This window comes from Ambystoma mexicanum, chromosome 5p (assembly GCF_040938575.1).
Source record: "Ambystoma mexicanum isolate Mex_15411 chromosome 5p, UKY_AmexF1_1, whole genome shotgun sequence".
Taxonomy (NCBI): domain Eukaryota; kingdom Metazoa; phylum Chordata; class Amphibia; order Caudata; family Ambystomatidae; genus Ambystoma; species Ambystoma mexicanum.
Window position 1 is genome coordinate 145,343,384 of NC_090930.1, and position 23,505 is coordinate 145,366,888.

General features: G+C 46.5%; 1 protein-coding gene across 3 annotated transcripts in view; it reads left to right on the forward strand.

Annotated features, from left to right (window-relative positions):
- The window catches only part of ARHGEF9 (Cdc42 guanine nucleotide exchange factor 9), a 1,787,868-nt gene that overhangs the window by 1,279,547 nt on the left and 484,816 nt on the right, over positions 1-23,505 (forward strand). For all 3 annotated transcript variants that reach the window (XM_069612543.1, XM_069612544.1, XM_069612545.1), the window contains one exon: positions 17,200-17,391. In XM_069612543.1, the coding sequence (XP_069468644.1) occupies positions 17,200-17,391 (192 nt within the window). The remainder of the gene's footprint in view (positions 1-17,199; positions 17,392-23,505) is intronic.

Consider the following 23,505-nt stretch of genomic DNA (forward strand, 5'->3'; position numbering starts at 1 on the left):
GTGTGCACACCCCAGCCCGCAAGGCCCAGGCTTCCTTAGACAATTATATGTTATGTTGTTATGTTATAGTGCATTTGTATAGCGCCTTATGTATCATTGGTATATACCCAGGATAGACTTGTGGAAGTGGCAAGGCACAACCCTGGAGCCCTCCATGATAGCACAGTGCCATTGTGTGTATCTAAACAAAGTTTAGTCAATACTTGGAGCACTTTTTATCTGACTAGCATGCTCTTTCAACTACATTTTGCACACTGGATGAGTTTTGTGTAAGGGCGACGTGTTTTGTTGCTGTCCACTAAAAAGAAGATATCAGTTTGTGGCTTAGAAATTGTGTAAATTGTGACCTCACTGTTATGGTGTTTAAAATACTATTTTCCAGAACTTATTGAGGATAAAAACATACTAAGAGTAGAGAGAGGGCTCTGCTTCCCGAGATTATCCTTCAAATCTATATTTAAGCAAGCAGTGGCAAAGCCAACACATTTAGCTTTAGTTTCGGCATGGGGTGGGCATTATTCAGGCACTGCGATAATAAAGCTAGCTGGCTATCATATCTAAATAGCTGGATACAAGGTGTGTCCTCTACACAAGCCAAAAGAGTTCGCTTTGGCAGTGCTTGTTTTTGACAGGACTTCAGTGGAAGGAATAGCTGCGAGGACACACATATTGGTAAATTAAGAAACACATCGTTAATACTTTTTGAGGGCAATCACACAACCATGCTTGTACTAATTCTTGTGCTTCATTCCCATTTAATATGTACTGCCCTCATAAATAGCTTATCGGGAGATTTCTTTTTTTCTCTCTTTCATGCTCAGCCTTCCAGTTGCTGCTCCATATATAACTACAGTCACATGATCTCAGCCCCACTGTATCTTCCCAAGGTGTTAGTTCTATGCGTCCCTTTCCTAGCCCCGCGTCTCCCTACACATCAACGTTTCACCGCTATCTTGTAACTTTCCCCGTAGACTACTTTTTAGTTAACCTGCGTGAAGGCAGTATAGACCAGTTTTTCTGACAAGGATCCCATGCTGAAAAAATAACTACAGTAGTTATTGACACAGAATAAAAACTTCATAGTATAAAATAGCATACAAAACAACTACACGAGGATATCCAATACAGCTGTCATTAAGTCATTAACGATCAGAAGTCTTCCTGAAAATAACACTGGCAGGCCATATGCAGCACAAAGGGTTGAAAGAGATTCCAGGATGGTTGGGGGCGTGGGGTGGGAGTGGACTTCCAGGTGGGAATGTCCATAGAGTAATAGCATGGCCATGGGCAGCAAATAACCAAACGACACACACAAGATGTGTGCCCCTCTTCACTCCAACTTAATAATGTCAGCTTGTAGGTGGCGCTAAAGCAGCATTTAAGATCTAAAACTAAGGAGTTCACACACCTACCTCATAAGTCTGGGTGAGAAAACCCGATTCATATCAACTGAGAAAATGGCTTCCTTTGGACTGAATCATGCACTATGTCTTGATGAAGAAGGACCACTTCTGTAGCCAATAAAATGCCTTATTTAAAATAGTTTAACCCCTTAAATGCAAATAGGACGAGCACACTCGCCGTTGGCACTTAAGGGGTTAGAGCGACCATACCACCTATTTCACCTGCATGAATGGCTTCGATGGGCATGGGGCGCAGTACCTAAGGGGGTGTGCGCACAGTAGCCCCGGCGCTGTTCATTAGCGGGTGTACGGCAGCGTAGCGGGTGATCGTGTGCATATACTGTGGAGCTCAAGCCTTGGCGCTCCTTCAACGGCAAGCTCGGGTTTGTAGGAAATGGAATCTATCATCTTTTTTTCCCTCTCTCTGTCAATGCGAAATAGCAATTTCTCTGCAGCATGTGGGCTGCGTGGTCTCCATGGTGACGAGAATTGCTCTTCGAGTGAGAGGCGCAGTAGGCAGGTGGCAGCGCTGCGTTTTGAATGACGTGGAGCCATCAGTGGGCAGCAGCCATTTTTAGTCAAGTCATGACATGCCTCGGGTCAGTCATCCAAAGTTCAGCATCACCAGCAGACACTGAGAAACCCTCAGTTTCCTCTGTATGTTAAATGTCATGGTGGGCGTTGCAATGCTGTTAACTGACATAAGTGCACTGTAATGCAATGCAGGCAGGAACGTCATTTCACCAACATGCCAGGTGTAGCGGAAGTGACCTCACAGGTCCCTTGACCTCTGATGACATCACAGGAAGCGATGTCATCTGACCCGCCCCCAAGTGACATCACAGGAAATTATGACACACAACCTTTCACCATTTGACAAAGATCACATGGCGTTGTTCCTCAGTACACTAAGAAGAACATGGTCACAATATTGCTGTAATATGATGTACATTTCATACAGGAATGGATATCCATAGGTGGCATTAATATCAGTGTGTATAGGCCCATATTACCAAATGATTGTGAATGCCAGCATAGGTGCAACATAGCAACCTGGCCTATTGTACATCACTCGGCCTAAAGCCCAAAGTGCAGACATCCAGTGCCTGCCAAGGGTCTGGCCACAGACTGGAAACAGCAACTGGCCAACACAAGTCCAACAGGAAAAACGATGGTCTGGAGGGTTGCCCAGAGCTCTGCAGAAGGGATGTCACCTAACAGTTCGGGCTGGACTGCGCCTTTTGGGGTGGGGCCAAGCATGATTTGCATATGGTCGTTCTCTTTCTGTAGCGGCTTGGCAGGCGAAGAACAACAAGGGTCTTGAGGGTTGCCCAGAGCTGTGCCAGTGGTTATGAATGATTTGAAACCTTCCAGCCATCCCTTTTGCTTAGTTGGTAAGTAGCCCACGGGTTATTTTGTGAGATAGGAGGGGAAGGATGTGTTACAAGTCACACTAACTGCAGTTTTAAAAAAAAATGTACATGTAAAGAGCAGCAGCAGCTCCCTGACAGCACCCCTAGAAAAGGCCCATTTTATGATTTCCTTTTGTCCTTTATATCTTTCTTAATGGCAGCGTCCTCCAGCTTCTAACCACTGGAACCTTTTGTTCCCAGAGCAAGTGTGTTGCCCTGAGCTATCCTTATACTTTTTTTTTTTTATTGAGGAGGCAACCGATGGTTTACTTCAAAAGCTGAGGGCAACTTCATGTAAATTAATTATCTCCTCTTGCGTCCATCTACAGTGTGCCTGTGGTGCAGGTCTGGCACATCTGGGTGAGGTCACACAGTGCCCAGGCAGTATTGGTGGCAGAAGCCACGGGGGCACATCCATCTCATCACAGGCCCAGTGGCTCACTGGATTCGCAAAGCAGACAACTAGAAACATGCATTAAATGTGCGTTCATGCTGTGCTGTTACTGAGTACCGCAGGCTGATCTTGCCCATTCCCAGCTAGGTAGACCTAGCCCATGCCCTTCCTGTTGCTACAGTACTGGGTATTAGCTGCACAGACAACCCAGCCTCTGACCCCAACCATTCAGGAATTCATCACCAATGGACTGCCAACCTGTTAGTGATGGCGGCTTCCTGGTTTTTCCTGCATCTCTGTTATTTCTCCAGCTAACAAAATCTAGATTCCAGGTGAAAAAAGCTGCGGCACATTTAGCTGCATTTACAACCACCTTTTTCAGGGGCAACACAGATATCTGCTCTTGGCACTGCTTCTTTGTCCAGTGGCCCAGGGAAAGCAAAGACAGGTCTAGGAGTAGCAGGGGTCGCAGCTGCTACCTTTGGCAACCCCCAAATAATGTCCCTGAATGCAGGGCTTGCAATCTACCAAGTTTGGCCACATTGGATAACGGAAGAGCGTTGGAAGACTTAACAGGATTGACATGTTGCCCAACTGCCTACATCAGGCTCACATTAGGTCATTGTTATGGGTCCACCGTCCATACATATAAAACGGAAGACCTGAGAAGCGTGAAGGGCATCGAGACACGGAACGGGACCGGAAAGAGAGGTGGGGCGTAGAGACTTGAAACGGAGCCAGGAAGCACGGCAGGGACTAGACACATGGAACGGAAACCAGATAGAGGGGTGGTGCACAGATATGGAATGGGGACCAGAAAGAGGGGCGGGCACAGAGACATTGATGGACCAGAAAGAGTGGCTGGGCAGAGAGACATGAAACGGGGACCAGAAAGAGGGGCGGGGCACAGAGACATGGAACAGGTACCAGAAAGACTGGCTGGGCATAGAGACATGGAACAGGGACCAGAAAGAGGGATGGGGCATAGAGACATGGAAGTGGTCCAGAAAGAGTGGCTCAGCATAGAGACATGGAACGAGGACCAGAATGAGGGATGGGGTATAAAGACATGGAAGGGGTCCAGAAAGAGGAGCGGGGCATAGAGACTTGAACAGTAACCGGAAAGAGGGGCAGATCATAGAGACAGTGAATGGTTACCAGAAAGAACGGCTGGACATAGCAACATGGAACAGGGATCAGAAAGAGGGGTAAGGTATACAGACATGGAACCGGGACTAGATTGAGGGCAGGCCTAGAGAAAATGGAATGGGGACCTGCCCCAGGGGTGGGGCATGGAGACAGAATGGTAATCAGAAAGGGGGGCAGGGTGTGCAGGCATGGAACGGGGACCAGAATGAGGGGCTGGCCTAGAGACATGGAATGGGGACCTGCAATAGGAGTGGGGCATGGAGACATAGAACGAGTACTAGAAAGAGGGGCAGGGCAGAGAGACATGGAACGGGGACAACATGGAACGGGGATCAGAATGAGGGATGGGGCATAGAGACATGGAAGGGGTCCAGAAAGAGGAGCGGGCATCGAGACTTGAACGGGAACCAGAAAGAGGGGCAGAGCATAGAGACATGGAATGGTTACCAGAAAGAACGGCTGGACATATCAACATGGAACAGGGATCAGAAAGAGGGGTGAGGTATACAGACATGGAACCGGGACTAGATTGAGGGCATGCCTAGGGAACATGGAATAAGGACCTGCAATAGGGGTGGTACATAGAGACATAGAATGGGAATCAGAAAGAGGGGCTGGATATGCAGGCATGGAATGGGGACCAGAATGAGGGGCAGGGCTAGAGAGCATGGAATGGGGACCTGCTATAGGGGTGGGGCATGGAGACATAGAATGGGAATCAGAAAGAGGGGCAGGGTGTGCAGGCGTGGAACGGGGACCAGAATGAGGGGCAGGCCTAGAGACATGGAATGGGGGCCTGCAATAGGGGTGGGGCATAGAGACATAGAATAGGAATCAGAAAGAGGGGCTGGATATGCAGGCATGGAACAAGGACCAGAATGAGGGGCAGGCCTAGAGACATGGAATGGGGACCTGCAATAGGGCTGGGGCATGGAGACATAGAACGAGTACTAGAAAGAGGGGCGGGGCAGAGAGACATGGAACGGGGACCAGAAAGAGCGGCTGGACATAGCAACATGGAACGGGGATCAGAAAGAGGGATGGGGCATAGAGACATGGAAGTGATCCAGAAAGAGTGGCTCGGCATAGAGACATGGAACAGGGATCAGAAAGAGGGGTGAGGTATAGAGACATGGAAGGGGTTCAGAAAGAGTGGCTCGGCATAGAGACATGGAACAGGGATCAGAAAGAGGGGTGAGGTATAGAGACATGGAACCGGGACTAGATTGAGGGCAGGCCTAGGGAGCATGGAATAAGGACCTGCAATAGGGGTGGTGCATAGAGACATAGAATGGGAATCAGAAAGAGGGGCTGGATATGCAGGCATGGAATGGGGACCAGAATGAGGGGCAGGGCTAGAGAACATGGAATGGGGACCTGCCATAGGGGTGGGGCATAGAGACATGGAAGTGATCCAGAAAGAGTGGCTCTGCATAGAGACATGGAACGGGGACCAGAAAGGGGGATGGGGCATAGAGACTTGGAAGTGGTCCAGAAATAGTGGCTCGGCGTAGAGACATGGAACGAGGACCAGAAAGAGCGGCCGGACATAGCAACACGGAACGGGGATCAGAAATAGGGGCCGGGTAAGCAGGCATGGAACGGGGACCAGAATGAGGGGCAGGCCTAGAGACATGGAATGGGGAGTTGCAATAGGGGTGTGGCTTGGAGACACAGAACGAGTACTAGAAAGAGGGGCAGGGCCGAGAGACATGGAACGGGGACCTGAAAGAGCGGCTCGACATAGCAACATGGAACGGGGATCAGAAAGAGCGGCTGGACATAGCAACACGGAACGGGGATCAGAATGAGGGTTGGGGCATAGAGACTTGGAAGTGGTCCAGAAAGAGTGGCTCGGCATAGAGACATGGAACAGGGACCAGAAAGAGCGGCTGGACATAGCAACACGGAACGGGGATCAGAAATAGGGGCCGGGTAAGCAGGCATGGAACGGGGACCAGAATGAGGGGCAGGCCTAGAGAGCATGGAACAGGGACCAGAATGAGGGGCAGGCCTAGAGAGCATGGAACAGGGACCAGAATAAGGGGCAGGCCTAGAGAGCATGGAACAGGGACCAGAATGAGGGGCAGGCCTAGAGAGCATGGAACAGGGACCAGAATGAGGGGCAGGCCTAGAGAGCATGGAACAGGGACCAGAATGAGGGGCAGGGATAGAGAACCTTTACTGAACAATTTAAGGTGCATCGCAATTCAAATGAATCCCAATTTCATACTTTCCTACTCGGATAGAAACATGTTGACATTGGGGACGGAAGACGTCAGCAAATGGGTTAGATCTAAAGTAGATCTCGTCCAGGGGATCTTCTGTAATCCATAGGTGAATGTGCAGTTTTAGATGACTGCTGGGTTACTATTTTGTGTCAAATCAAATTGACACATGGAGTTTGTTCCTGATCTCATGTCAGCTAATCAGAATGCTGAGAATGCAGTCAATAACTACTGATATTGAATGCATTCCAAACATTTGGACTTCAGAAGCAAACAGGGAAACAGAAAATATTTCTCTGTATTCAAGAAGAAGCCAAGTTCCCAGCAAGCTTTCGACAAGGCGCCCCCTCTCTGACAGAAGCTTTCACTGTACTCTCAATGTTAGGAGTAACATCTAATTTAACGCAGCAAAATGAAATCTTAAATATGAACAATGGTGCAACTTTTGCATTGAGAAACCATTGATTTTTACATTTAACTCATAGCATTCTCATTCTAAAACTTTTCTACTTCAAGTTTATAATTAAAATGCTTATCTTATAAAGACAACCTTGCTGTTTAAATATTACAACATAAAACAATATTACATTTACTAAGGCTTTGTCTATTAGCTTTACTCACCATTAAATACACATATTTTACTGCAGCGCTATGTGCTAATAGCCGTTTAGACCCACTGAGGGACCATTACTGCTTGGGTTAATGACCCTGCCCAATGTATTGACTGAGGCAAAGGAGCGGGTCATTACCCCATGATAATGACCTCTCCCTCAGTCTCTAAGGCTATATAATTCTTTCCAAATAGATATACCACATTCAGAAACTGAATAGTCTGTGCAACCATGAAGAACAGAAACCACCTACTGTCCAAGAAAGGCAACTGGTATTTAATTTTATGATAATTGCGCAGCAAATGATTAGGCAGTTCTTAACGAGAGATGTAAAACTCCTAAAATGTTATACTGGTGGAATGAAATATCTCGCTTAATGAGAATGGAGAAGAACATTAAGTCTGGAGATGGGAGATGACGCTTTCCATCCTACAAGTTTGCCTGAATTCTGGGATAATGTCCTCCTAACTCGTTTACTGTTGCCACCACGTAGTTTGGTATATTTTGCAACTAGGTGACATGTGCGACGACAGCTGTGTTAGTCTATTCATAAGGAATTTGGAGGCATTACCATGGGCGCTGTTTCTGCCTGTGGTCTTTTCTCAATTTTTTGGCATTAAAGCGTAGGGGAGCTATCCAAATGCTGGGGGATTTGGGGGGGTATCTCTTGCACCTTAATGGGAAACCTGGGTCTTGGCAGTGCGCTAAAAGCGATAGTAATTCTGTTATAGCCAAAAAAAGACAGTCATTGAGTTACTGTAACTTTTTTCGGTCACTGTCAATCTCGTAATGAGGCCTAGTGAACCGAAACTACTACATGTCTGGCCATCAGAAGTCTATAATGATATGATTGGTTATTTATAACGCGCTTAATAACCAGAGGTTTCTAAGCGCGGACCCAGGGAACAAACCTGTGTTGCTCTGTGTCATCTTGCTTCCAAGGCGAGCACATTGCCCCTGAGCTATCCTCCCGAGACATGAGATCGCTATAATGATGTTGGAGGGGGCCGCTACATCATTGGAGGCAAATGCTAGCTTGGCAAATGCACAGAGATGAGCAAGGCTGGGACCCCAGACATAGAACAGGGTTACGGTAGCCGAAGGATCAGAGACAGCGACGCATAGAGCCCTGGCTAAGTTCCTGTGTATGTGAAACGTTTACGTTCAATGAAGGGCATGCATAGGGATACTGAAAATAGTCAAGTGAACGAGTCGAGATGCAGAGCCATGGAACAGAGACTGGGTAGCAGGGACGGCGTCAGTGCCTTTCAAGTTTTCCAGCTGAAAGGGGCTTCGAACCTCATGGCGTCCTCCAGCAACTGCATCCATGTTACCAGTATGCAGTCTTATAACAGCAATATATTCCTTTCTATAGTACGTTCTTTCTGGGGATTTAAATGTGCGCTTTGAGCTCTCACCTTACAAGCTGCGTTTGCTGGAACCCTTCCAACTATCACTTCCCGCTGGGTTTACAGAAGTGTTATCCCCTCGTTGCATTTTAACGCTGGTTCCTCCGCATCATCTGCTTGCTGACAAAGAAGGATGGATGGCTTTTCAGTGTGCAATTAGTATTTCAGCTCCCTGCTGGCTGGCCGTCTTGTGACAAGGGTGGCTATTGACACCCAGCTGTATTTCCTTGTCTTCATCACAATGTATGCACCCCATGGGTTCCTCAGACTGTTTCCCACTCTAAGCAAGGGGGGCCACCTACCATCATGTTGAAATGGGCCCCCACACATCTTTACCCGGGCCTGCTGGGTAGTAAGAGATCTGGGCACAGGAAATTGGGTCAGGGGTCCTACTGGAAGTGGTGGGGATCAGAGGCGTGGGTCTGTAATCTCAAAGGAAAGGGTAGGAGACAGAGGCGATAGAAGGCGTATGGAGGGACCGGGGCGGGAGGCGGAGTCGTGGGAGCAGGAGCAAGTGGGGATTGGCCTCCATCCATTCGGCAGGTGGACCGAAATTGACAAGAGGAGGAGTAGATAAGTTCAGGAGCGAAATCTTAAATAATTACGATTTTGCTTCCGAAATTCACTTCCGGGATAAAAGAGTGTGGAGAGGAAACGCACAAGAAAAAGTTTTACACAATATAGAAAATACAGCGAATGCAATATTTCTCAAAACAATGAACACTTTTCAAGAATTTCCAGCAATGAAAGAGACTTGAAGGATATCGGAATTAATGACGTTTCTGAAATGTAATCACGTATAACCGTTGCAACATCGCCACGCAGCTGTGTTTCCGGTTGGTGTTGCCATTGAGTCTACAGCCATGACAGTAGAAACACACGTTGATGCAACGATAGCTGATTCTCATCATAAACATACATTACGGGACACAAGACGAAAAGCCAGCTCCGGTCCTATGGCGTGAAGAAAAATGTGTCCTTGGTGTAGAATTACCCAGGAAAAAAACGAGTGCATTCCAAGACAATGGGCCGACACACAAACACGTCTGCGGCATACTTCCATCATGCCCCCTTCCATATACGGGATACTGGCCCAGTCCTCTTGTCTCTGCATTCTGGGATCTGTAGTCCTGCATTTACTATTTTAAATATAGGACTAAAACTACCAGAATGCAAAGAAAACAACATGACTGGATAAGCATCTTCTGCATGGAAGAGGGCGTGTTGGTATGCATGTGTCTGGTGGGCTGGTGCACGGCTGTGAATCAGACCACCCACTAATTGCAGAAAGAAGCATGCCCTGGGATTGGCTGCTGCAGAACCACGTGCACCCCAATCCCCAACTGTATGCTCTTTGATGTGACGCAGTTCTGAGCCACTTTCTTTTGCACCCGACTACTCTGGTGCAAATTAACCGACAGCGCGCAGCCACTGCAAAGCATGAGCATGTCCATATTATTTGTTTACATTTGCACACCTGGCACAGATGTGTAAATGTAAAAACTGAAATTGTAGTGACAGACCCGCTTAGATACTGCAAGCTACTGCGTGCTTAGATACGGCAAGCTACTGCGTGCTTGGATACGGCAAGCTACTGCGTGCTTGGATACGGAAAGCTACTGGGTGCTTAGATACTGCAAGCCACTGCGTGCTTAGATACTGAAAGCTACTGTGTGCTTAAAATACGGCAAGCTACTGCGTGCTTAAATACTGCAAGCTAATGGGCGCTTAGATACTGGAAGTTACTGCGTGCTTAGATACGGCAAGCTACTGCGTGCTTGGATACGGCAAACTACTGCGTGCTTGGATATGGCAAGCTACTGGGTGCTTGGATGCGGCAAGCTAATGCGTGCTTAGGTACTGCAAGCTACTGGGTGCTTGGATGCAGCAAGTTACTGCGTGCTTAGGTACTGCAAGCTACTGGGTGCTTCGATACTGCAAGCCACTGGGTTCTTAGATAAGGGAAGATAATGCGTTCTTAGATACTGCAAGCTACTGCGTGCTAAAATACTGCAAGCTACTGGGTGCTTAACTACTGAAAGCTACTGGGTGCTTAGATAGGGCAAGCTACTGCGTGCTTAAATACTGCAAGCTACTGGGTGCTTAGATACGGCAAGCTACTGTGTGCTTAAATACTGCAAGCTACTGGGTGCTTAGATACAACAAGCTACTGCGTGATTAGATACTGCAAGTTGTAGCGCCCCCTAGCCGCTATAGGAGGATTACGGTACAATAACCGGCCCCTTGGCCCATTGATGCACTTAAGTGGGGATGGACCTCAGGGTCATTTCCAGGAAGGTGCCAGCCCCACCTACTTGAAATGTGCAGAAATAACAGAGTTAACCACCTTGGCAACACAGTTGAGCAAAGCGAGTGCCATTGCTTTCTTTCCACCTGCTTATTGGAAGCCAGCAATTACCAGCAGGCTGGTTAATATGAGCCTACAATACATTGCGTGGGACTCTGGAAAGACATACAGTGCAAGAAATGATTTGTGAACTGGATACTTGTGAGGCGCAAACTCTGGGTGCTGTGTGTCCGGCACCTTCTGCCACTGAGAGTGTCTGAATCAGGCCCCTTACAGACCTATATTGTGTATATGTTGACCATATAGTGAAAGAGGCTAAACATGCACAGGATCCAGACGTGTGGGCTGCAGTGCAGTTAAACCGTTGCCCAAGTACGGCGGCCGACTGGTGCCACACTCAGTGAAACACGAATTCATTTGATCAAGCACATCTCCTTTTCACCTTTCCATTTTACTTGGACCTTTTACACATAAAAATTTGACGCACAGTATATTTATATGACGCTTTATGCAGGAGTCCACCCTCTAAGCGCTATGCAGGCATCAAACAGATGCTTCTCCGCATTGTCTTGTTTCCAAGACAACTGCGTTGCCCTGAGCTATCCTCCCAGCGCCAAAGTGCATGTTTTCAAATATTCTCCCAGTTCCACCCCCACCTCTTTGCTTGCATTGCCCTTTTGTGGTATATTCCGTTTTGGTGCCATGCACACAAGCGCTGCGCCTCCACCACTGCTGCAGATCACACATATGCAAGGAAAAGTCATCAAATGCCAACAAGCAATAGGGTATACAAGATAAAGATGAAAATACAATCTCTGTGTGTCATTGGTGATTTTGTACATTATGCACGTGTAAAATACTAGCTCAGAGGTGAGGGCTGGAGGGGTCCAATGGAAGTGATGGGGAGGGGCAAGGGATGCAAATGAAGTGCACACCCAGGTAATTGAAGCATGAAGGGTTTTCACAAGCATTGCGCAATCGGTTTCTTACCCTGGTCTACGACCTTGCACCCAAATGATATAGGCATGGGGGCGGAAGGATAGCACAGGGGCAACACGTTTGTCTTGGAAGCAAATGCAACAACACAGGATCGAATTCCGATGCCGCTCTTAGAAACCACTGGCTGGTATTAAGCGTGTTATAAAAGTATTGCACCCCCAGTAAATACAGCCACCCGAAATACTTTATCACAGGTCCCCATTGGCACACCATATCCAGTTGGCACCCCTGTGACCACCTTCGCTGTCTGACACGATGTCCATATGTGACCGAAACGGAGTATTTGGGATTTACAATACCGGCAGGGTCCCTGACTAGGAGCCCTGATGAAGGCGGACTTGGCATACTCCACTACTGCCGAAACGTGAAGAGTACGGGGAACACCTGAATAAGTTTGTCCCCCTGTCTACAGATTTTGCTCAACAATCTTCTGCCACGTTGTTAGCAAAGATATCTTTTACCATATGACCCTGGAACATAACACTCTTATCCCAAGGGCAACTTTGAAACCCTTCTAGTTCAAGAGTGAAGTGGTCCTGTTGAACCATTAGTCTGCATCTGAACTATAACCATTGCTTGAACACCACTTTCCTTTTTCCCTAAATCTATGTCTTATTATTTTAGTCAATGAAGTAGAATTGACGCCTGCACACAATTGTTCACATTTTGCAATGTCTCGCTGCTCTATTATGATGTTATTGTAAATTGTCACAAAGGTTCGTTTTGATATAATCTGTGATTTTTTTCTGAACAGAATAAACACATGTTTGCCGGCATTGAGCGAAAGAGGGACAATTGATTATTACTGTCTCCTTTCTCTCCAAGATGTTCCCCTGACACACTGTCAGTATGTTGATATAGTGAGTGGTTATCATGTCTGATTTATACTCAGTATCTCTGATTTAGGAGACCTAATCTTAGTCCACCAGGACAGATCTAAATTGCAGTATCTATCCATCTAAACTTTTCTCCCTTATTATTGTTAGTAAGGGTACACGCATTTGTTCACGTAATTGCACGGCACTGTCATTGGGGGAGGGGTGTGTGTGTGTGTAAGATAGGGGACAGTCTATATATGTAATATTTTCACAATAAGATGTTCAACAAAACAAAAGTACTAGATTCCAGTAATGTTCTTTCCCTACTGTCCACAGGTACGCAATGCTCATGGCCCCAAGCAGGTGTTTATGATGCCTTGGTAAACCCGTCCCCCCTTTAGCATCTGCTGTTTCCAAAGCCAATGTAGCGCCCCCTCGAGCGCCCGTCGTGTGCGCATGCTCACAACCAACTTGCCACGGTACTAGACCACCTTATGCGCTTACACCTACAGAGGGGTTGAGGTGGAGTCTTGGCAAAGCTTGCAAAAAGCGTAAAAAGACAGGACTAAATAACAGAGATGTCTGGACGTGTGCAAAAACAACTGACCTTATAAGTCACCCTGACAATACACCTGAGCAAAAATAGTCTGAGCCTTGCTTTGTTTTCCACTTCCTGGACGGGAGTCTATAGTCACCTACATGCAGATGAGTATAAAACAAATTGCTCCTGGCCCTAGTAAGGAATGCGCTGCCAGCCAGGGAGCCCCACAGGGTGCTTCTTTCTGCATCCCATCCAGCTTTAATCACCCACCTTTGCAGCTAATAAACCTCAATAATGTTGTTTTGATAAACGTTTAAATTTAAACCGTTAAAACAATTAAATAAAAAAAAATGAAAACCCAATAAACATCCAGTGCTAACCTTCACTGCACTTTTCCATGCTTAATTAAGTGGTCGGGAGCGGTTGGGGGCGGTGCGCATCGACTTTTTTTAAAATTAAGTTTTACTGTTCCTATCCTTTCATTTGAAAAAGAAACCGCTCCGGAATGGTTTTATTTTAGAATAAAAGTGTAGGAAGAAGTTGAACCTTGCATTTCAGTGCACTGCACTCAGAGTTCCCTTAAACAGCAGGCGCATGTGTTTGAGGGTTTGTATTGCACGTGGGCGGGGGCGTGGCGGTTTGGGTTTGTGCGGAGCAGAGGCAGGCCAGCAGGGAGCATAGTTCCACTACTTCTTTTCGTACACTTCGACACTGGCTTAATTTCAAAACAAAACAAATCAAAAAGACTGGCCAGAGCAGAGCTCTCTTGATCAATGTGATGGCGGGTGTGTTTTCAGCAAGGGCTCATGGGCTCTTTGTTTTCCCGGATTTGGGAATCGTGCAGGCGTTTTCTGCCGGATTCTGAATACGGGAACACCCGGCCCAATTCCAGCACAATGCAGGCCGACCGTGTTTGCGGATCGCCGAAACAGCTCACTAATACAGCCCTTCATTGGCCTTTAAATGCACGTCAGTGGGTGCACAATTAAATATTTGATTTTGTGACTGTGCCCCTCTCAATTTTGATGCAGAGATGTCAATTATTGTGTGCACGGTTTGGAAACCCCAGTGTGATTTTGGTGCTGAATCTTGTCACATGTTATGCTTATCTTACTATAAAGCAAATGCAAATAACATTTTTAAAAAAGGTGCGCAAGTGGTGTCCAACTATTGTTGCGAGTTTTTGAATGATTGACTGAAACTGCCCCTGTGAACTGGGGGCCCAATATCCAGAAGCAAGGCGAGACGCCCATAGGACAGAGGACTGGAACCTGCAGCCCTCCAGGTGTTTTTGGACTCCGTCTTCCATGGTTCCTCCCCAATGACTAAGCTGGCTAGGGCAGATGGGATTTGTAGTCGGAAACATCTGGCGAGCCAAAGGCTGCAATACCCTGCAACAGGACAGGAAAGTGGCCCATGTGTCCTTTGACTGCTGTACGAGCATAATTTATTTATTAATATTGCCTGAAACGCTCACAAGTTGATGTGCAGATATATATTTAAAAAGAAACTGCAACTGGCACCATCAGCTCTGCTTTTAAGGACAAGGTTGTGACTTCTCAATGAATTGTAGGTAAATTCACTAAAGCCTTAAGAAATACAATCATGGAAAGTTGGCAAATCGTGCCGGATCTGTCCACAGGCCGGTGCCATCATGTAATAATATGAATGTAATGCAAGTGGTCTTGTACAGCCTGTGTGCTACGATTGGTGGCCACGATTGGTGGCCGCGCTGGAACTGTCTCTGTAAGAGAGAAGGGGGGTGGTGTTGATGTGTGCAAGTCAGCCGTGCCCGGGTCCTGAGTGCCAATCTGCTTTCTACGGGTTTGGCAGAAGAACGTTGGGGGTATGTTATCCATAGGCAAGAGCCCAAGACCTGATTGAGAACAGCGCTTTGGATCTCGCTCGCTGCTGATGTGGTAGAGTCCGACGGGGCTCAAGAGAAAACCTTAGTCGTGGCTCGTTAGTGTCGAGGTGCTGACGGCTATGTCTGTGGTGGCCGCCTGTGGGGCATTTGCGTGTGTAGCGTAAGGTGGTAGGAGTTCTTAGAAGGGAGTCGGTTATTCAGGCGCAGGCGGGAGTAGGCCTTATAAGGCAAAGCAACCTGGAACCCTGCACTCCTACCCCAGGCCATATGCAGACATGTCCCATTTCTCTAGCTCCGAATGCCACCTCCCTTCCCCACTCTCTCACTCCCTTCCATCTCTCCTCTCCCTCTCTCTCTCTCTGTCACCCACCTCTCTCTCGATGTCTCAAATAGAGATATTGTTCCTCTAAGGAAGAAACCAAGAATCTCGGATTTGGCAGATGAGGGTAAGGGGGGATGTGGAAATTCAGCCATTGCCATCACCTGCTAAGGCCTATGGGAGGCAAGAACTTAAGGTTCAGTGGAAGGGCTGCTTAAGATTTGAGGACTGCGATCACACGTTTCACCTTCCTTAGTATGCTGGTTGGCCGGCTTAGAGATGCCTCGAATCTTACTCTAACATGCTCCGGTGCCTGCTGGCCTTTTGCCCCTTGGGGCAGGGCAAGGATACTTGAATAAACTAAATGGTTCCATGATGCTTGAATAGCCGAGTCTGAGTTCTCAACATGCAGAATCAAGAATGTGCATACATGTGCCAGAGTCACAATAATTCAGGTGCATACAAAATATTGTTAGTGCACCCAAAGAGCAGAGGGGTACTGGGGGAATGAGTAGGGCAAGGCATGCATGGGAGCGGGTAAATGGGGTCAGGGAGGAGAATAGGGCATAGATAATGGCTCACCCCACCCCCATTGAAATACATTAAGAGAGGAAAGGTGAGATTTGGGCACTCATCCCTTAAATAATAGGTGCTGCCGTCACCCAACAGCATTTCATCAAGCTTGGAAGTGTGAAAGGCTGAGTCAGGACTGTGAACCCGGGATCTACAGATCTTTGAGCGGGTGCTCAGCACACTTGACTTGCTCACATCATGGAGTGCTATCATGAGATTGACATGTTCTGCTCTAGATGCTTGTAGTGGCATGCCTAAATGACGATTCCAGGTAGGTAGGCCCAACCCTATTGATTTTGGAGTTTGAAATTAGAGTCTTGATGTGGAAGGGAGGAGATGCAGCAAAAGCCGCACATACAATCCCCTTGGCTGTCCCAGTGGCCTTTAGAGCTGTGTCAGTGCACATGACATGCCGTGACATATCATGGCACTAAAACGTCCTAAAAGCAAAGGGTTGTTGGATTATACCTGGAACGCACACGAGACCCCAATGTTTTTAAAGCTTTCAAGTATGATTGTTCAATGAGCACGTGAGTTGGGTGTTTGTAGCTTGATTGGGCAGGTGTCACGTGACTCGCTGCACCTGCTGAACGTGTCATTGGTCAGGCACAGCGACAGAAATGGCCGCCCCTTCGCTCACTGACTTGTGAACCCGGGATCTACAGATCTTTGAGCGGGTGCTCAGCACACTTGACTTGCTCACATCATGGAGTGCTATCATGAGATTGACATGTTCTGCTCTAGATGCTTGTAGTGGCATGCCTAAATGACGATTCCAGGTAGGTAGGCCCAACCCTATTGATTTTGGAGTTTGAAATTAGAGTCTTGATGTGGAAGGGAGGAGATGCAGCAAAAGCCGCACATACAATCCCCTTGGCTGTCCCAGTGGCCTTTAGAGCTGTGTCAGTGCACATGACATGCCGTGACATATCATGGCACTAAAACGTCCTAAAAGCAAAGGGTTGTTGGATTATACCTGGAACGCACACGAGACCCCAATGTTTTTAAAGCTTTCAAGTATGATTGTTCAATGAGCACGTGAGTTGGGTGTTTGTAGCTTGATTGGGCAGGTGTCACGTGACTCGCTGCACCTGCTGAACGTGTCATTGGTCAGGCACAGCGACAGAAATGGCCGCCCCTTCGCTCACTGACTTGTGTTTCCTTGCAGCTATGGGTGAATCAAGAAGATGGAGTCGAGGAGGGGACCAGCGAGGTCCAGAATGGGCACTTGGACCCAAACTCGGACTGCCTCTGCATCGGCAGAACCCTTCAGAACCGAGATCAGATGAGAGCCAACGTCATCAATGAAATCATGAGCACAGAACGCCACTATATCAAGCATCTCAAGGACATCTGTGAGGTAGGTCCAATTCCGTCCATTAAGGCCCCCTAGTATGGTTGACTTGTATTTCTGAAAATGCGTACTCCACTTCCCTTTAACAGTCACCCTCATACAGTTCCACACGCTGGGATTGATGGCTGCCCTTTATGTGCCCTGTAAATGTCTGAACATTCAAACTGATGCATTTAATGCGTGCAGCTTATTATATTATCAAGGATTTCGGTCAGCCATGAGTGGTTCCATACTTTGTAATGTGCTGTACAAAATGCTGATGTGATCAGGAATAGGCCTGCTCATGAAAGGTGCTCTCTGTAAAGAGTAGAGTGGCAGAGTAAATGTTACATCACAGTTTCAAAACTCTAGGGTGGTCGAAGGAGCCACAGCCCTGGTGGTAGAGCTCCATATACGCCTAGTAATGTTTATTTATTTATTTGTTTCATTTATATAGTGCACAAACAGCCCAGAGATATCGATTAATAGTGTAATGACATTGCATATCCTTTAGGGGGCAGTGCAGGGTTCTACAATGTACAAATCTTTGCTTAACCTTTAAGATTCCTGAATGATGCCAGAGTAGTGCAGCCGCAATGGATTCTGGGACAGGGGGTGGGTGTCGCGGGAAGGGCCTTGAGCTCTTCTTGCTTTCTGACACTGAGACCACCAATCAGAAGCTAGAGTTTTTCAGGAAACCCACTACTGCTAATCGTATCGCAGACAAGTCAAGTTAGGGAGTTCTGCTTCAGTCGTCGGCTTCTGCAGTCCAATAATACACGGTGTGGTTGTATTTATTAGAATTAGTTTTTGACTCTGTATAAGAGCTTATTTACAGGAACAAATGGAGCGAAGGCTATGGATTATTTGCCAACTTTTAAGCAGTTGTCTTTCATAGCCACACAAACCCAAAGGGGAGGGGGGTTGGCAAATGCTCAAAATAAACTTAGTAGGTGATCCCTGAGCTATACAAGCTGACAGGAAAAAATGGGCAGACAAACCCAACATTGACTGAGAACAACTTCCACAGTCCGCAACCTCACTGTGTTTCAGCAATTCTGGTTGCCCACTAGTCTTTTTGCCATGTCGATGGCCACCTCTCATAACTAATGTGATAATATTCTTTCGACCAAAGTTGTGGCTGATGCGCAGAGGAAAATGCCATGTTTTGGTGGATGGGTTCTTTGACTGATTTGTCTGCGTGTGGTGGTAATAGATTCTTTTGTGTTTACTTCTAGTTATACGGTTCATTCTGGTTGGTATTAATATCACCAGTGTAGTGAACCTTTGAGAGGCACAGACCAGTAGGTTGTTTGCACTCATAGGTCTTTTTTTAACCCCCGCCGCACCGATAAAGCTTTTTCAGTAACGCTAAAATAGTTTATACCTCAACCTGGATATCTAGACCGTGTTGGCCTGTGAGACCTGCAGCCGTCACAGAGCAGCTACTGCCAATATAAGTGCGGTTCGGGCACAGGGTTGTAGAGAAGGAGCTAAGAACCCCCACCTCAATCGCCTCACCCATCTTGCCTATATGTTGGGAACCAGAGTGTGAGACACGTGCGATAAAAGTGAAAATTCTGATACCAAGGTTTCCATTGAGAAAACCATACCCGCATACAAGACAGTGTGATGGCCATTTGAATGAAATCCGTGAAGAAGCAGAGCAAATTAATGGCCAAAATGAACAGTGACGTCATACAGAATCAAAACTGACGTACATAGAAGAGATGCAGAGACAAAAGAATGGAGATATTCTTTGAGGCATCAAGAAAGTATCGAAGATAAGTGGCATCTTGGGATCAAGAAGAAGAGACTTATGCTACAAAATGGATGAAGATATCAAGTCAGTTTACACATGTATAGATGCAAAGAAACGCAAGCAGGCGTAGTATTCTTGAGGCTAACTAAGTAGTGAATAGAGTGCGGCATGCGCCAACATATACCTATATAAACAAGTGAGTAAAGATTGGATGTTTCCACTACGAACTTTAGCAGAGCTGGACTAAAAAAGGAAGGCCTCTTTTCCAGTGTGTCGCAGTGAGAAAATAAATGAATTACTAAGTGAATCACAGAAAGGGGAGACTGGATGAGCCATGAAGCCAAGCCAAGAAGCCAGGGTCTTATCAGGCTGGAGTGAGCAGACGTTGTATACAAAACGTGTAAAAGAATGAAACTCCTGTGCAGGAGGCATGAACAAAACAAGGAAGACGTCAAAGGTTTATTAGAAAATAGTTTTTAATACACTTGAAACTCACTTTTGTGGTCTTCAAACACGTGGAAGGATGTAGTTAGACGAACATGATGGTCACACCTACGCATGAGGGCAGAGAGCGTGCCTTCACTCCCCTGAATTCTCCAGAGCTAAGAACACTCCCAAGGACACGTTCAAAGTCCTATTTGACAGCAGACCACTGAGGTGATGATGGATGAATATGCTAATTGGTGGGATGGTATGATTAAGGATAGCTCACCAGCACCTGGAAGCGCAACCTGCGTGCTGCTAACATAGGTGGAAAAGTACTGACATAGGTTAGAGTGCAAACCAATAGTAGGGGACCGCATGATCAAGGGTCCTATAGTTTGTGTAGCCAATAGGACGTCATGTATTTAGTGACGTTCATAGTGACCTGTTTATGGGGAGGGCTTAGTTGCCCCACCTGATGTTAAGAAACAAATCACTTTCTTTCACTGCCTTAGACGAGTATGGATCGTATACTTAGATATTCCCTTAGACTCTATCACACTTACCACTAGGTTTTTGTAGTTTGCCACGTAAGATAACGTTAGTAATACGTAGGTTGACATCACCTATGACAATTTTTTGCTGTAAAATAAAAACATGTTAAGATGCACTGAGAGTTTTTACGCTACGATATCCGTTGATGTCCTTTGTACTCCCTGTTTTAGATAATCGATATTAAAACAGTTATCCTTTTGCCAACTACCTGAGTCTTTTCGATTATTGATGTTTCAATAATTTCTGTATCCTCATCCATCTGAAGGGTATTACTCCCTCATTTACTACCTCATCTTAAAGGGATGGGAGCTCCAGTTCAGGGTGCAGCCATTACTGCTCCCCACTAAACTGACCAACCCAATCTAATCTAAATCTAGTCCCATCTTATTCTCTATTAGCTGGTTGTCTGATGTGTTCGGCTCACAGTGTGTATAGTAATCTTATCTCGCATTTAGCCGGATTGTGTTAGTCAGCCATATCAGCCATTACTGTACTCCATTAACTACCCCACCTGTCACATTATGCAATATCCTACTCCCCAGGCACTCAGCCCACTTGTTGCTTATCAGCCACAATCAGCATTTACCCCACTTGCATAAGGTAGACTTTGGATTATGCGTAAGGTCACCATATGTTGCATCAAGCCATTCGGGTTAGTCTACCACAGTTTATATTTTGGACAGTTATGGATGGGGTAGAATTGTGAAGATTTACTTGCATCGAATCTAAACGGAATTGTGAATATTAACTGTCAGGGTTAGGAAATCGGATGCATTTGGGTGGTTTTCAGGGTCTAGGAAATGTGATGTACTTAGATACATTTTCCGTGGAGGGGTGGGATGTGTGGCACACTCGGATTGATTCCTGGTGTGGGAGGTGTGACACACTCGAATTAATTCCTGGTGTGGGAGGTCTGACACACTCGGATTGATTCCTGGGGTTGAAGGTGTGACACACTCGGATTGATTCCTGGGGTTAAAGGTGTGACACAATCGGATTGATTCCTGGGGTGGGAGGTGTGACACACTCGGATTGATTCCTGGGGTTGGAGGTGTGACACACCCGGATTGATTCCTGGGGTTGGAGGTGTGACACACTCGGATTGATTCCTTGGGTTGGAGGTGTGACACACTCGGATTGATTCCTGGGGTTGGAGGTGTGGCACACTTGGATGAATTTAAGGGTTGGGAATTGTGGCGCAGTTGGGTGAATTTCGGGGGTGGGAGATGTGATGCAATTGGATGGATTTTCAGGGAGAGGTGTGACGCACTTGGATTTATTCATGGGGTGGGGGAGTGGTGCACTTGGGTGGATTGTCGGGGGGGTGTGGTGCACTTGTATGGATTCCTAGGGTGGGAGATGTGGTGAAGTTAGGTGGATTTTGGGGGTGGGAGGTGTGGAGCACTTGGATTGATTTCCAGGACTTCCACCAATAATCTATACTAATAAACTCACCCCTGTGCATACACCTCTCAAACTCTGGACTCTACAGAACCACAGCACCACAGTCTGCACACACTTTCCACAACAATAAAACAAACCAAACCATAATCTCGCACAAGAACACATGGTGGTAGACTTCTGAAAATCACATTTATGCTTAGTGAACAGTATTTCTAAACTGAAGCTGCCAACGGCACATCACAGCTCTCTTGATCTTTTCCCACTCAACCCTACTAATCACACACCCTGCCTCCTTGCATTGCATATCCGCCTCAGCACCTAGAGACCATGCAGGTGGCATTGGTGAGCTGTATAAAAGCCTTTAACATTAACAGATATATATAGTATTTCTTCTATTTCCATGATGCATGGGATTCTCTCAAATTCTCAGTAGATACTGTTTGTTCGGCCCTCGTGAGCACGGTAAGTCGTCCGACTCTGGGAGCTGTCGCACAAATTCTGAGATGCTCGGTTTCAACAATGGTGCATGGTTTCTCTATTGACTGGGAGGGTTACAGGCAGTTGTAGTGGGAGGTGCATTTAGAACCAAGTGCCTGTGATACCATGAAAGGGAGACTGAGAAATTACTTCAATAGAGATTGTAGACTAATGGGCTATGGAAGAGGAGAGTGTGTAGGGTTGGTAACTGGACTTATGGGGGATTGATAGAATATGGGAACGCGGCAAACGCTGACAAGGAATTCAGACTCAACTTGCAACACTGTGGAACGTCATCTTCCACAGAAACCAGCAAGTATTGATGGGTAGAATTTTGTGGCTCATTAATTGGTATCAGGAAAGCCATTTAGGGTTCTCCCTGGATTGCAATTTCCCTCGGAGTGGTGATTACTTCCTTTTGTCGCCTTTAGGGAAATGTTGTGATTGTTTTTTGCCTACAACTAATTATAATTCTATTAACTACTATTGTATAGACGATGCCACTTGTTGTGATGTCATTGTGTTTAAAAGGCAGGTGATGTGACTTCCTGGGATCTCGTGGGGATGCAAAAGGGCAGCGATTTCCCATCAGCCCTCCAACGGGTCTGGTGTGATAACGCTAGCGTACAAAGGACACACTGAGACGTGGACAGTGTGCGGCTTGCAAAGCTGTGCTCTGTGAACACTTCTGCCATTGTTATATGTAAAAGTATCACAGACTTAGATTTCGATGAAAAAAACAGGAAATGTTTTGCTAATGATATTCACATTAGGAAATATTCACCCTGACTTGTAATATTTACAGTTTCGCTGCATGGTAGACATGCTTACCGCAACTCACATTATATCATTATTATTATTATTATTATTATTATTATTATTATTATTAGGGTATTTATTGAACGCGGCCCAAGCTTCCAGAAGCAACAGAGCGCTTTATAATCACAGAGGGAAGAACAAGGTGAGGAGAGCAGAGAAACACGGGAGTGGGGGGCTAACTCAGGGGAGTGCAAGCAATTGTCAGTAATGGTAGGGGCGAAATCACTCGCCTAGGTTATTCTGTACAATGCAGTTTGCATTGTACAGGGTCTGCGCAGACCTGACATGTGTCCGCTGCTAGGAGGGTCCTGCGCTGGCTGTCCATCGACAGGCAAATCACTTTTCTGACATTGCATATCACACACAAATGCCTTTATGGAAGTTACCTATCTAGCAAGACTCTCCTGGCTTCCGAATCGGAGAATGCTCCGATCGAATAACTCTAGCCAGCCTTTTGGAAATACCAAGGTCCAAACTTTCACTTGTGACCAAGGAATGTTATCCATACGCTGCCCCCCAAGATGCAGGAACGCCCTAGCACCAGACCTAAGATCATGTCTTCTCTTGTAGGCTACAGGGGTGGTCTGAAAATTGTCTTATTTGGTTGAATCTTCTCCCCATTCAACTATTGACCCTCCTTCCTCCTAGGCCCTGAGCCTGTGTTTCTTGTTGTTTGTTCTTGTCTAGCACTACTATGCCTG